A 15,781-nucleotide genomic window follows, 5' to 3' on the forward strand; every position below is an offset into this window, starting at 1 on the left:
CAAAAAATGAATGGAACTCGGATTTCCCTGGCAGTATGGTGGTTAAGACCCTGCACTTCCAATGAAGGGGGCACGGATTGATTCCTATTTGGGGAACTAAGATCCCACTTGATGTGTGCTTTTTCCAAACCTCCCCACCTCAAACCCCTCTGTGATAGTTATACAACTCTGTAAATATACCAAAAATCATTGAATTGTGCAAGTAAAGCAAGTGAATTGTATGGTATATAAAAATGTAACTCAATAATAATAATAATAATAATAATAATAATAATAATAAAAGCAGGCACAGATCTGCATATAAGACTGCTACTGCTGCTAAGTCACTTCAGTCGTGTCCGACTCTGTGTGACCCCATAGACGGCAGCCTTTGGGGCATCAGTGTCAGCTACTAAAGTCCATGTCTGCCCCTTTGGCTGATATGGGCCCACCTGGCTGGCTCTGACCCCAGGGTAACATCTCCATCCGTCCGGCCATTCACACTCCTATGCTGGTGACTCATGCCTTCCCCACTTCCACACCTTTTCATTGTTCTGCATCTCTCTGCTCCTCATACTCTCCCATACACTTTTTTTTTCTGGGAAGTGCTCCAACTGTCGTGTGTGTGTGTGTGTGTGTGTGTGTGTGTGTGTTAGTTGCTCAGTCATGTCTGACCTTTTGCCACCCTGTAGACTGTGGCTGACCAGGCTTCTCTGTCCATGGGGTTCTCCAGGCAAGAATACTGGAGTGGGTTGCAAATTGTTTACCGTCTGAGCCACCAGGGACAAATTGCCTTACCTTTAAAAACCTGCTCCTTGGGACTTCCCTGGAGGTCCTGTGGTTAAAACTCTGCCCGTCCTTCCACTGAAGGGAACGTGGGTTCAATCTCTGGTTGGGGAACCAAGATCCCACATGCTGCATGTTGTGGCCAACCAAACAAAACACAGCTGCTCGTTATTTATTCTTAGAGTGATTCCTTGTACATGCTAGGGTGCTCTCTCACCTCAGGGCTTGTGCACTGGTTGGCCTCTGTGTCTGGCCATAGGGTTCCCTACTGCATTTTTTTTTTTTTACAGCTCAATCAGACATATCTTTTACTAAACAGACAGCAGATAGCACACCTCCGAGATGTGGCAGTGGGCCAGTCCCAAAGGAGTGGCCCTTCCTTCAGCTTTTTAAAAAAATTAATTTAATCTTTAAATAAAATGTTATTGAAGCTTCTCTCGTAGCTCAGTGGGTAAAAAATCTGCCTGCAGTGCAAGAGACCTGGGTTTGATTCCTGAGTCCAGAAGATTCCAAGGAGAAGGAAATGACAACCCACTCCAGTGTTCTTGCCTTGACAATCCCATGGGCAGAGGAGCTTGGCAGGCCATGTCCATGGGGTCACAAATAGACACTTAGCAAATCACCACAATAGTTGATTTACAACGCTGTGTTAGTTTCTGCTGTACAGCAAAGTGAATCAGTTATGCATATACATATATCCACTCTTTTTAAGATTCCTTCCCCATATAGGTTTTTACAGAGTATTGAGCAAAGTTCCTCGTTCTATACAGTAGGTCCTTATTAGTTCTCTGTTTTATGTCGGAATGGATAAAGAAGATGTGGTACTTTTATACAGTGAAATATTACTCAGCCATAAAAGAGCAAAATACTGTCATTTGCGGCAGCATGGATGGACCTACAGATTTCATTTTAAGATGAAGTAAGTCAGAGAAAAATAGATATCATATAATATTGCTTACATGTGGAATCTTAGAGAAATGGTGCAACTGAACTTCTTTACCAAACAGAAATAGAGTTGTTAGGTAGTTAGAATAAGGAAAAGGACTCCAGAATGGAGGTGGCTAAAAGATAAGAAGAGAAAAGCCCTCGAAAATAGAACAAAGGAAAGTCCGAGGACCGGAGTGAGGACCTCAGGTAAAACAAACAACACTCTTGGCTGGCCCAGTTTACGCAGGACAGGTCCAGGGAGAGATAAACATATAAAAGAGGAGCCAAAGCTCTCTCTTTCTCTCTCTTTTGAGCGCGCGTGTGCTGGGGCACTCTTCTCTTCGCGTCTTTGGGTCGACATGCCCTCACATCTGGAAGATGGATTTTCCTGTTATTATCTAAATAAAATAGAGCTGTAACACAGAGCTGTAACACTGATTTGTCTAAGAGCTATAACATGGTCTGTTTGAGACCTGAGAGCTATAACATGGTCTGTCCAAGACCTGAGAGCTGTGACACGCCGAGGGCTTTGATGTCCGTCACTCCAAATCTTTGTTGTGGACGAGACAGAACCGAGGAGCATACACTTGCATGACAGAGTCATAGCTGTAAAAACAAATTTATAGTTACCAGGGAGGAAATGTGAAGGGGGGGAGGGATAAATTAGAAGATTGGGATTTGACACTTAAAAGATAATAATTTGTTAATTAATTTTTGGCTGTGCTTGGTCTTCCTAGGTGCACAGGTGGGCTTTCTCTAGTTGTGGTGAGCGGGGGTTACTCTCTAGTTGCGATGCATGGGTTTCTCGTGTTGCGGAGCGCAGGCTCTAGGCCATTGGGGTTCAGTAGTTGTGGTGCTGGAGCTTAGTTGCCCCAAGGCATGTGGGATCTTCCTGAACTTGTGTTCCCTGCATTGGCTGGGGGACTCTCAACCACTGGCCCACCAGGGAAGTCCCCTTCCTTCACTTTTTAAGGTCCTTAAATCAAATGCCACCTTCTCAGAGAGATCTTTCCTGACTTCAATTTAAAACTGCCATCCTATGTATAGCATGTTAGTTAATCATATAGTATTGACTGTAGTTCAGTTCAGTTCAGTCACTCAGTCGTGTCTGACTCTTTTCGACCCCATGGACTGTAGCACGCCAGGCCTCCTTGTCCATTACCAACCCACGGAGCCTACTCAAACTTATGTCCATTGAGTCAGTGATGCCTTCCAACCGCCTCATCCTCTGTCATCCCCTTCTCCTCCCACCTTCAATCTTTCCCAGCATCAGAGTTTTTTCCAATGAGTCAGTTCTTCACATCAGGTGGCCAAAGTATTGGAGTTTCAGCTTCAGCATTAGTCCTTCCAATGAATTTTCAGGACTGATTTCTTTTAGGATTGACTGGTTGGATCTTCTTGCAGTCCAAGGGACTCAACAGTCTTCTCCGACACCACAGTTCAAAAGCACCAATTTTTTGGTGCTCAGCTTTCTTTATAGTCCAGCTCTCACATCCATACATGACTACTGGAAAAACCATAGCTTTGACTAGATGGACCTTTGTTGGTAAAGTAATGTCTCTGCTTTTTAATATGCTGTCTAGGTTGGTCATAGTTTTTCTTTCAAGGAGCAAGTGTCTTTTAATTTCATGGCTGCAGTCACCATCTGCAGTGATTTTGGAGCCCCACAAAATAAAGTCTGTCACTGTTTCCATTATTTCCCTATCTATTTGCCATGAAGTGATGGAACCAGATGCCATGATCTTAGTTTTCTCAATGTTGAGTTTCAAGCCAACTTTTTCACTCCCTTCTTTCACTTTCATCAAGAGGCTCTTTAGTTCTTACCTTTCTGACGTAAGTGTGGTGTCATCTGAGTATCTGAGATTATTGATATTTCTCCTGGCAATCTTCTGCTTCATCCAGTTCAGCATTTCGCATTATGTACTCTGCATGTAAGTTAAATAAGTAGGGTGACAATATACAGCCTTGACATACTCCTTTCCCTATTTGGAACCAGTCTGTTGTTCCGTGTCCAGTTCTAACTGTTGCTTCTTGACTTGCATACAGATTTCTCAAGAGGCAGGTCAGGTGGTTTGGTATTCCCATCTCTTTAAGAATTTTCCACAGTTTGTTGTGATCCACACAGTCAAAGTTAATACAGTATGAATACAGTATTGCATATTTGCAAGTTGCTTAGAAGTTCGCATCATAAGAAAAATAAATTCGTAACTATGTATGGTGACAGAAGTGAACTAGACTTATTTCAATCTTTTTGCAATATATACAAATGATGAATCATCATGTTGTATCCTTGAAACTGATAAGTCAATTATACCTCTATAAAGGTAATAATAATGAAAAATTAATCTTGTTTGTACAAAACTTCTATGTGAATGTTCACAATGGTATTACGCACAACAGGGAAAATGTGGAAACAACTCAGATGCCCATGAACTGATGAATGGATATACAAAATGTGGTCTCTTAAAACATATACCCCAAATATGGTTTTTTTGTGTGTGTGTGTGTGTGTGTGTGTGTGTGGTTTAGTTGCTCAGCCGTGTCTAAGTCTTTGCAATCCCATGGACTGTAGCTGGCCAGGCTCCTCTGTCCATAGGATTTCCCAGGCAAGAATACTGGGGTGGGTTGCCATTTCCTCCTCCAGGGGATCTTCCTTGTCCAAGGATCCGAATGGTGTCTTCTACATTGGCAGGCAGATTCTTTACCCCTAAGCCACCAGGGGAAGTGTCCCCATAATCCACTGCTGTGTCAGTCTTGTCTCTTCACCTTCACTTTCTTCTTCAAATTCTGTCTTGTTCCCCATCCCTCAGATGAAGTGGGCCCTACATCCTGTCTTGTTCCAGGGTCTCCTCTAGACTTATACATGCTCATTTTTGTTTTATTATTCATTGTATCTTCCCTTATCTCTCTCCCACTGCCTCTCTCTCTGACTCTCTTCTTTCTCCCTCCCTAATTCCTTCCTCTCTCCCCTCCTGCCTCCCTCTCCCTGCCTGGGAAAGAACTGGGCCCTGTGGATCCTCCCTATTTGGACCCCAGACAGTGCTGGCCTGGGGTGTGGTCGGAAGAAAAGGCATAGATTCCTTGAATCCTGACGGTGGGTGGAATGGATGAGAAATTCAGAACACTTAAGGCTACTTTCCTAAAGTGCCCCAACTTGGGGAGCCTTTGGGGAAGCTGTGAGTTTGTGGCTCCCCTGTGGTGAAGTACCTGAGGCGGGGGTGGGGTAAGGACCCAGGATTTGCTAGCCTGTGCCTGGTACCAAAAAGGCATTACATGGAAACTTGGAAACTTTGGTTTCAAGGACTTGAGGGGAGAGAGACGTCTTAGGTATGTGTTTCTGCTGCCCCCGTGTGTCTCAATGTGGAACTGCATGAATTGAGTGTCTAGCCCAGCACCGAAGTCCAGCTTTGGAGAACAGCCATCCTCAACCTCCCATTACATTGTGGGTCAATTAGTCTGAAAAAACGCCTCTAGGAGGATGTCAAGGCATCAGGCAGCCTCTAAGGTGGCTATGAGCCCCAAATCCCTGTCCCCTGGTATTTACTCCGTGTATAATTCTTTTGCCTTGAATATGGGCTGGACATATGACTTGCTTCAGACAAATGGAATACAGCAAAGATGATAAAAACTCATTCTGATATTGGATTATAAAGATTGTCTGGTTGTACCTGCCTCCTCCTCATCTTCACTCATCCCTTCCCCCACCCTCTCCTTCCTTTTTCCCTCCCTCTCTCACTCTCTTTCTTTCTCTCTGGGTGTCTCTGTCTCTCTCCCTCTTTCTCTCTCTGCACTATGAAAAGGTTTATATGTCCAGGCACTCTTACCAATCAGCAGAGAACTGAGATCTGCTCGGTGTAAGACTGGAAAACAGACCCTCTATCCTCAGTCAAGGTATGAGATGACCAGTCTTGCTAGCATCATTGTTGTTGCTGTTGTTTTGGCCACACTGTGTGGTTAGTTCCCTGGCCAGGAATTGAACCCACAACTTTCAGAGTAAAAGTGGGAGTCCTAACCACTGGACCGCTAGGGAATTCCCCTTTCTAGCATCTTGACTGCAACCTTATGAAAGACCCAGAACCAGTCACCCAGCTAAGCCACGCCCAGTTTTCTGACCTGACAAGACCATAAGATAATGACTGTTGGTTGTTTTAAGCTGAGTTCTATATTGGGTTGATAATACTTGCAGGATTTTATTCCAGGATTAAGAAGTGAACAAATCTAAATATATATTTAAAAGCATGGGGTCTTCCCTGGTAAAGAATCTGTGGTAAAGAATCTGCCTGCCAATGCAGGAGACATGGGTTCAATCCTTGGTCCAGGAAGATTCTGCGTGTGACGGAGCAGCTAAGCCACAACTATTGAGCCTTCATTCTAGAGCCTGGAAACTGCAACTATTGAGCCCATGTGCTGCAATTACTGAAGCCCCAGTGCCCTAGAGCCTATGCTCCTCAACAAGAGAAGCCAGTGCCCTACAACCAGAGTGTAGCCCCCGCTCACGACTAGAGAAAAGCCTGCACAGCAATGAAGACCCAGCACAGACAAAGATAAATAAGTAAATAATTACACGAAAAAAAAAGCATGGACAGCTCCTTACAACTTATTTAAATACTGGCTTATGTCTGACTTTGCACATGCAGTTCCCTTCTTTTGGCACACTGTTCCCATCTCCTTCACAGGAATACTGCCCTCTTGCCTGATTCAGCAGGACTCAGTTCAGAAGTCACCTTATAATAAAAACCGATTGCTCTCAGAAGTCCCCAGATTAAAATACCATCCCCATTTGTCTCTGTCACGTACCCTTCCTTGTGCCTTTGAAGTCCTTCTCACCTTTGGTAATTATCTGACACAGAGATCATTTCTTTATTTATTGTTGTTTTCCCTGCTGAATGGGGAATGGTTGCTTTGCTTTCTATTGTTTAATTTCTTTTTAAAATTAATCTCAGTGAAATTAACTTTTTTTCTGTTGTGCCATCCTTGGTATGTTATCCTATGTATAGATGTGTGGGATTTGGGAAGTAGAGTACCACTTAAATTTTTTAGCACCTTCAGAGTCACTGCTCTGATATCAAGATGCAGCAGAGTTCCATCACCACTCCCCTCCCCCACCACAAAACTCCTTGTACTAAACCTCTGTAGTTATAGGAAAAGGGCTTTGTTTTCTCTTTCTTGCTTGCCGCTTTACAGTCAGAGCTCATTTGTTGAATGACTGAATAAAACATATATCAATGCCAACAAATGTGGGAAGTTGATATTGTGAGGGCTATCAGGATGACTCTCTCCTGGAGTTGTGGTCTTAATTTCTTTTCTCTCTCTCTCTCCTTAAGCAGGCTTCTCTTGTTGTGGAGTACAGGCTTTAGATGAGAACGCTCAGTAGTTGGAGCCCACGGGCTTAGTTGCTTCATGGTGTGTAGGATCCTCCTGAACCAGGGATCCACCTCTGTCCCCTGCATCAGCAGGTGGACTGCTAATCACTGGACAACCAGGGAAGTCCTATATACATTATTAAAATCTGGACCACTTCTAAAGTCTTTATTGAATTTGTTACAATATTGCTTCTGTTTTATGTTTTGTTTTTTGGCTGTGAGGTATGTGGGGTCTGAGCTCCCCAACCAGGGATCGAACCTGCACCGCCTGCATTGGAAGGCGAAGACTTAACAGTTGGACCATGAGGGAAGTCCCCCATCTACATGTTTAACTGGAGTGTAGTTGATTCACAAAGTTGCATGAGTTTCAGGTGTACACCAGAGTGATTCAGTTACACATATACATGTATTCCTTTTCAGATTCTTTTCTCTTACAGGTTATTACAGACTATTGAATAGAGTTCCCTGTAGTATACAAAGGATTGTAACCTTGTTGGTATAATGGTGTGTATATGTTAATCCCAAACTCCTAATTTATCTTCCCTGCACTTTCCCTTTTGGTTAAGTTTGTATTCTATGGTTGTGGGTCTATTGCTGTTTGTAAATAAATTCATTTGTGTGTATGTATATATACATATATATATATATACATATTTTAGATTTGTGCTCTTAACTTCTTTTTTGTTATAGCTTTCTAAAAATAATTTTATTTGTTTATTTTTGGCTGGGCCAGGTCTTCTTTGCTTTGCAGGACTTCTCTAGTTGCAGCGAGCAGGGGCTACCTTTCGTTGCAGTTTACGGGCTTCTCACCATGGTGGCTTCTCTTGTTGTAAAGCACAGGCTCTATTGAGTGGCTTCAGTAGGCGGGGCCTGCAGGCTTTAGAGCATGGGCTCCGTAGTTGCGGTGCACTGGCTTAGTTGCTCTGGGCGTGGCATGCAGAATCTTCCTGAACTAGGGTTGAACCCGTGTCCCCTGCATTGGCAGGTGGACTCCCATCCACTGCGCCTCAAAGAAAGTCTGCTCTTAACTTCTTAACAAAAAGCAAGACAGAGATAGTTTGGCTGACAGAATCTTAAGACATTTTTATTGAGGCATGAATGAGGTATTCCTCATTGCACAGGAGGCGGAGGGAGGTAAGCAAGTGCTTCAGCTCAAACAGAATACAAAGGGAAAGGTTTGCACGAAATTCATGAGCCCCTGAGTTCTAATACTTTCCCGTCTCCGGTCATTCCAATCCTCTCTCAACCAGCACTGTAACGATTTGCATTCATATGGCAGGGGCATGAAGGGAAATTTCGAGGAGCGCTTGTGGACCAACTTTCACTTGATTTTTGGTTTTTCCAAAAAAGGACCAGACTGATGGGTTCCACCTCCTTCTCCAAACTCCAATATTCTTAAATTCTGGATTTTATTTACCAGAAAATGGAGGATTTCACTGTCTTTCCAGTCTACCACAGGGCCAGGTCTGGAGGTCTGTTGTTTCAACTGAAAAAGTTTAATACTCTTGAGAAGAAAGCAACAGTGATGATCCTTAAAGATTGTTTATGGTGATACTCAGTCCTTGTAATAGTGAAGTCATGTCCCCAGGAATAATAATACTTGTGCATTCAATCTATCTGCCTTCTTTAAACAAAAAATAAGTCCATCAAGTGACCTATATAAGCAATCCAGCTTTGAATGAGGTTGTGTCAAACTAATATGCCTTTCTCAAATGGTAATTTATTTAAAAAATTAAGATATTAGAATGCATAAAGAAATGTGGTACATATATACAGTGGAATATTACTCAGCCATAAGAGGAATGCAACTGGGTCATTTGCAGAGAGGTGGATGGACCTAGAAACCGTGGTACAGAATGAAGTAAATCAGAAAGAGAAAAACAAATATATCTTAATGAATATTTGTGGAATCTAGAAAAATAGTATAGATTAATTTATTTGCACAGCAGAAATAGAGACATGGATGTGCAGAACAAATGTGTGGACACCAAGGAGGAAAACGGGGTGGTGGAATGAGAGATTAGGATTGACCTACATACACAATTGATACTATGTATAAAATAGACAGCTAATGAGAACAGACCGTAGGGCATAGGGAACAGTCTGTTCCCTCAATGCTCTGTGATGACCTAAATGGGAAGGAAGTCCAAGGAAGAGGCGATGTATATATACATAGCTGATTCATTTGCTGTGCAGCAAAAACTAACACAACATTGTAAAGCAACTATACTCCAATAACAAAACTAAAACATTAAGTTGTTGAATACAAGAGTGGGAGAAAGACATAAAATTGTAGATGAGGTAGGCTTGGCCAGAGGTTGGTAGTTATGTGGCTGAGGAAAGAGGTGTATTGGGAGTTCATTAAACAATTATGCCAGCATTGTGTGTGTTAAACTTTTCTATTAGAAAAGGTTTAATTAAATAATTGAGAGATTGTAAAAAAAAAAAAAGAAAGGAAAGCTACAGAAGCAAATTAGATGTATGATTATGCAAAACCATTCTGCTTAAGATGGTGTCAGCTGCTTAGCATCATTTGAAAATTTCTGGCCCCATTCAAAGTCACCACTCTTTCCATTTTAGTTGTAAATCTCCGTATGAGAGGTGCAGTGCTAAAGAATCTGTCTGCCAATGTAGGAGACACATGAGACACGAGTTCAACCCCTGGGCCAGGAAGATCTTCTGGAGTGGAAACAGCAGTCCACTCCAGTATTCTTGCCTGGAAAATCTGATGGACAGAGGAGCCTGATAGGTTACAGTCCATGGGGTCACAAAGGGTCGAACACGACTGAGCACACACACACATGCACATACACTCCATATGAGTATTAAGACTACTCCACGATAGACATAAATATAATGTATCGCCCTTTTAGGAACTTTAGAACGATGAAAAGAGCTCAGAGAAGCATGGTAAGATGGCAGAAATGTGCAATGAATAGCTCTCATTTCTGGTATCAGCCGTGTTACTACTTGTTGCAATGCATGGAATACGTAATGCAATACACGCATAGTATGTATTGAGAAGGAGACATACCGCAGCTTTTTTCTGCTTTAGAGGTTCATCATTGAATTGACTAATATTCTCCTCTTTGTCTATGAAGATAAATGCCACAAATGACGGTTCTTCACTTTCTTAGTGTATGATCTGAATCTCTTTCTCCCTTGGGCCTTGCACAAGAAGATAGGCTAAGTGACAGGAAGGGTGGACAGCTCATTCAAAGTTGCTCCTTGATGTTGGTCCCTGCAAGTCAAATTAACTCTCTGGTTCTCAGGAGAAAGGCCATACTCTTAGCTTGGTCCTAAAGCCCTCAGGACCTCGCATTCCCCAAGTCATTCACCATAACTGGACTTCCACTTCACAAATGCATGTTTTTCTCTCTTTCACTTGCTCTGTCACCTTTTCACATGTTGTTGGTTTTCTGAGGCACTCGTTCTCCAGTTTGGCCTGAATGATACCATCTTATACTTTGGGTTTTTGGCTCACCTCTCCCAGGAGACCTTCCCTGATTCTCCCTTCCATACTCTGTTGGATATTCCTACTATGTCTTTCAGATGACACCACCCTTATGGCAGAAAGTGAAGAGGAACTAAAAAGCCTCTTGATGAAAGTGAAAGAGGAGAGTGAAAAAGTTGGCTTAAAGCTCAACATTCGGAAGATGAAGATCATGGCATCTTCACCATCTTCATGGTCCCATGACTTCATGGGAAATAGATGGGAAAACACTGGAAACAGTGTCAGACTTTATTTTTTGGGGCTCCAAAATCACTGAAGATGGTGACTGCAGCCATGAAATTGAAAGACGCTTACTCCTTGGAAGGAAAGTTATGATCAACCTAGATAGCATATTTAAAAGCAGAGACATTACTTTGCCAACAAAGGTTCATCTAGTCAAGGCTATGGTTTTTCCTGTGGTCATGTATGGATGTGACAGTTGGACTGTGAAGAAGGCTGAGTGGCGAAGAATTGATGCTTTTGAACTGTGGTGTTGGAGAAGACTCTTGAGAGTCCCTTGGACTGCAAGGAGATCCAACCAGTCCATTCTGAAGGAGATCAGCCCTGGGTGTTCTTTGGAAGGAATGATGCTAAAGCTGAAACTCCAATACTTTGGCCACCTCATGCGAAGAGTTGACTCACTGGAAAAGACTCTGATGCTGGGAGGGATTGGGGGCAGGAGGAGAAGGGGATGACAGAGGATGAGATGGCTGGATGGCATCACTGACTCGATGGACGTGAGTCTGAGTGAACTCCGGGAATTGGTGATGGACAGGGAGGCCTGGCGTGCTGCGATTCACGGGGTTGCAAAGAGTTGGACACGACTGAGCAACTGAACTGAACTGATATTCCATTTTACTATAACTGTCAAAGAACTTCTCCAACTGTCAGCTATAAACTTCAAACTATAAGGATTTTTGTTGCTCCTGTTCATGACTCTATGTTCAGCATCTAACATCAAACCCAGGATACATACTCAATAAATATTTGTTGAGTGCTCACTGGTGGCTCAGTTGGTAAAGAACCACCTGCAATGCAGGAGACACAGATTCAATCCCTGAATCTGGAATGTCCCCTGGAGAAGGAAATGGCAATCCACTCCAGTATTCTTGCCTGGGAAATCCCATTGACAGAGAAGCCTATCGGGCTACAGTCCACAGAGTCATGAAAGAGTTGGACATTACTGAGCAACAACACACCAAAGTAGATTCTGAACCAGAATGAATCCAATCTGCTAGAACTAGACTGATCCTTGTAGAAATACAGCATGAGACATGCCCCCAAAGGACACTTGGTGGTCCCAATAATTGAGAAAATAGTTACAGGGTTATCTTGAGCTTCTGCAATTCAAAATTTAAAGTGGTACTCTCCCAACCCATGCAATTCCAGATTTTTGCCCAAGGACCCAGCTGTTTACATCATAACTCCGTGGAAGCTTCCAGGTGTCCTGGTGGTCAGGAGGATGAGGTGATTTTTCTGTTGGCCAGCTTCATCAGGGCCCCCTTCAGGTCTCTGTTCCTCAGGCTGTAGATAAAGGGGTTCAGCATGGGGGTGACGGCAGTGTACATCACAGCAGAGGCTTTCTCCTTCACGGCTGTGCGGACAGATGAAGGACACAGATAGACCCCAATGGTGGTCCCGTAGAAGAGTACAACCACGGAGAGGTGGGAGCTGCAGGTGGAAAAGGTTTTCTTCCTGCCTCCGGCAGAGGGCACCTTTACGATGGCCACAATGATGTGAGCATATGAGGCCAGAATGCAGATGAAAGGTGTGGCTATGACCATCCCTGCCACAATGAGCACAAAAATCTTGTTCACAGAGGTGTCAGTGCACGAAAGTCTGAGGAGCGGGGTGAGGTCACAGAAGTAGTGAGGCAACTCAATATTGCCACAGAAAACCAGACGGGCCATCAGGAGGATGTGGGTGAGGGAGATGAAGCCGGAAAACACCCACGGGCCTCCAACCAGCAGGCCACAGAGGCGTGGGCTCATGATATTGGTATAGTGTAAGGGGTGACATATAGCCACAAACCTATCATAAGCCATCACGGCTATTAAGACACTGTCCATGATGCCAAAGAAATGAAAGAAGTACATTTGTGTCAGGCAGCAGGAATAAGAGATGGACTTGCTCTTGATTTGGATGCTCACCAGCATCTTGGGGACAGTGTCACTGGCCAGGCAGAAATCAACCAAGGAGAGATTGGCCAAGAAGAAATACATGGGGGTGTGGAGGTGGAAGTCTGTGCTGATGGCCAGGATGATCAACAGGTTCCCCACTACGGTGACCACATACATGCAGAGAAACAGAGCAAAGAGGAGAGTCTCCTGTTCTGGCTTTTCTGAAAGTCCCAGGAGGATAAACTCAGAGGAGCTGGTTTGGTTGTCTGTTTCCATGGATATGATTCCTCTGGAACTATTGAAAGGGTGAAGTTACATGAGTACTATTGAGATGATTCTGAAAGATTCGAAGAGATTACCTTCAATTTCCATGCATGCGTGTGTTCAGTCATGTACGACTCTTTGCAAGCCTCACCAGGTTCCTCTGTCCATGAGATTTCCCAGGCAAGAATACTGGAGTGGGTTGCCATTTCCTCCTCCGGGGATCCACCCTAAATTTCCAATCTGGACTAATTTTCTCAACTTGAACCACTGATGTAGTGTTTACATCTCTTATGTCAAACTTTGGCTCAAGGTTGCTCCCTTGAATATCCCTGACTCATACAAAGACTGACAGTAAACCATGCGTGAACTCTGGCTGGGGAAACTACTAAAGGGTTTACTTCATGACACAACAAACTAAATCCAGAAAAAAGCATTATCTGAGAAGCAATGATCAGCCAAGAAATTGGTAGTAATGTAGAAAAAATCTGAACAAAGCATTGTTTTAAAATAGTAATAATACAGGCTTCCCTGGTAGCTCAGCTTGTAAAGAATCCATCTGCGATACATGAGACCCCAGTGCAATTCCTGGATGGGGAGGATCCCCTGGAGAAGGGCTAGGCTACCCACTCCAGCATTCATAGGCTTTCCTGGTGGCTCAGATGGTAAAGAATCCTCTGCGATGCTGGAGACCTGGGTTCGATCCCTGGGTTAGGAAGATCCCCTGGAGGAGGGTGTGGCAACCCACTCCAGTATTCTTGCCTGGAGAATCCCCATAAATAAAGGAGCCTGTCTGGCTAGAGTCCATGGGGTCGCAAAGAATAGGACACGACTGAGAGACTGAGCGCACACACAGCTTGTACCTGTGCTGTGCTCAGCTGTGTCCAACTCTTTCAGACCCCATGGATTGTAGCCAGCCAGGCTCCTCTGTCCATGGACTTCCCAGGCAAGAATACTGGAGTGGGTTGCCATTTTCTCCTCCAGGGGATCTTTCCAACCTAGGGGTCGAACTTGCATATCTTGCGTCTCCTGCATTGCAGGTGGATTCTTTACCAGGTGAGTCATTGGAAAAGCCCATGCATGTAAATAATGGGGATTAAAATACTATGAGACCTGGGATTTGTTTATCATAAAATAATATGAGACAAAATGGGGAATTAAAATTGTTGTAATGTTTTTGTGTTGAGTTGCAGGAAAATAGAAACAGTGAACATTTTGCACTTTCTACAAAAATACGCATGATTAAAGTTTAGGTGTAACTACTTAAATAATGGGTATAGAATATATAACTTTAAAATTATAGTAGGGATATGACAGGCTTGCCTGGTGGCTCAGCAATAAAGAATCCACCTGCCAATGCAGAAGATGAGGGTTGGATCCTTGGGTGGGACCCCAACTCTGATAAAACAAAAAATAACCTTCTTGGTAGAAGTCTCATGGTTTTCAGAATTGATTTCCAGACTTACAACTCCAGACTCCTAAGTCCCAGACTTGAATTTCTGCCTGCCAACTCAATTTTTCTACCAGGATAATCTGCACAAATGTAGTGTTTCTCAGAAGGTAAAGAATCTGCCTACAATGCAGAAGACCTGGGTTCCATCCCTGGGTGGGAAAGATACCCTGGAAAAGGAAATGGCAACCCACTCCAATAGTCTTGCCTGGGAAAATCCCAGGGACAGAGGAACCTGGCTGGCTACAGTCCATGGGGTCACAAAGAGTTGGACACCACTGAGCAACTAACACTCACTCAGTGTAGAAAGATGGAGGCACTGAGATAATTGGATTCAGACAGACCAGGATTCAAATTCTGGTTCCATTACTTAGTGACTATTAACCTCTCTTGGTGGCTCAGTGGTAAAGAATCTACCTGCCAGTTCAGGAGACACGTGTTCAAAGCCTGGGTTGGGAAGATCCCCTGGAGAAGGAAATGGCAACCCACTCCAGTATGCTTGCCTGGGAAATCCCATAGGGTCGCAAAGAGTCAAACAAGACTGAGCCGCTAATGCTAACCCCCTCCCCACCCCCCCGCCCCCAGCCTCTCTAAACTTCATTTTCTGTATCTTTATCCTTAATAATACCCACCTGGATTTTCTTAGAAGATGAAGTGATGTAGCCCATGGAAGGTGACTGAAACGGTGCCCAACAATATAGTATGATCTCAGCCAACATTTGGCAGCATCATCTCAGGTTTAAGGAAGAGCTGTGAAAAGAGAAATACCTGGGTGTGATTCATGGGCTCACCGCTTACTAGCTAGGTGATCTTTATTTATTTTTATTTTTTAAAATTGGAGCATAATTGCTTTACAGTGTTGTGCTAGTTTCTGCTGTACAACCATGTAAATCAGCTATAAGTATACATATATCCCCTCCCTCTTGAGTCTCCCTCCTACCCCCATCCCTCCCACCCCTCTAGGTCTTCACAGAGCACTAAACCGAGCTCCCTGTTCTATACAGCAGCTTCCCACTTGGCTAGGCGATCTTAAGTGAGTTACCTAACCACTAAAACCTCACTTTCTTGGTCAAAAGGGGATGAGAATAATGGTGTATAGATAATAGGCTTGCTCTGAGGATTAAATGAGATGTTGGTGTAAAAGTTTCACACAGTATCTGACAGAGAATAATATAATTATAAAAGCGGTGGTTTTCCTTTCTCTTTCTTCCTGGCAGACCAAGTTTATCATGCAAATAACAAAGTTTGTTTCTTTTCTGGTGACCTTATTTCCGTGAATAAAATCATCATCACTTCAGACACCTGTGATTGAAACTTTGACTTTTCCTCCCTTGTTACTTCCACTGCCAAAGCCAATCTGTCAGTGAGTTGCTACATCTACAAGCTGAACTGTCTATTCTTA

At 43.6% G+C, this 15,781-nt stretch overlaps 1 protein-coding gene across 1 annotated transcript; it reads right to left on the minus strand.

The window, feature by feature from the left end:
- Positions 1-12,002: 12,002 nt before the first annotated feature.
- On the minus strand, positions 12,003-12,944 carry LOC147368483 (olfactory receptor 1M1). The gene has a single exon (XM_086409164.1). It carries the CDS (start codon positions 12,942-12,944, stop codon positions 12,003-12,005), a length of 942 nt encoding a protein of 313 aa, XP_086265290.1.
- Between the last annotated feature and the right edge of the window lie 2,837 nt (positions 12,945-15,781).

This window comes from Bos grunniens, chromosome 7 (genome assembly GCF_055505025.1).
Source record: "Bos grunniens cultivar Pamir isolate PY7600 chromosome 7, Bosgru_T2T1.0, whole genome shotgun sequence".
In the NCBI taxonomy this organism is placed as follows: Eukaryota; Metazoa; Chordata; class Mammalia; order Artiodactyla; family Bovidae; genus Bos; species Bos grunniens.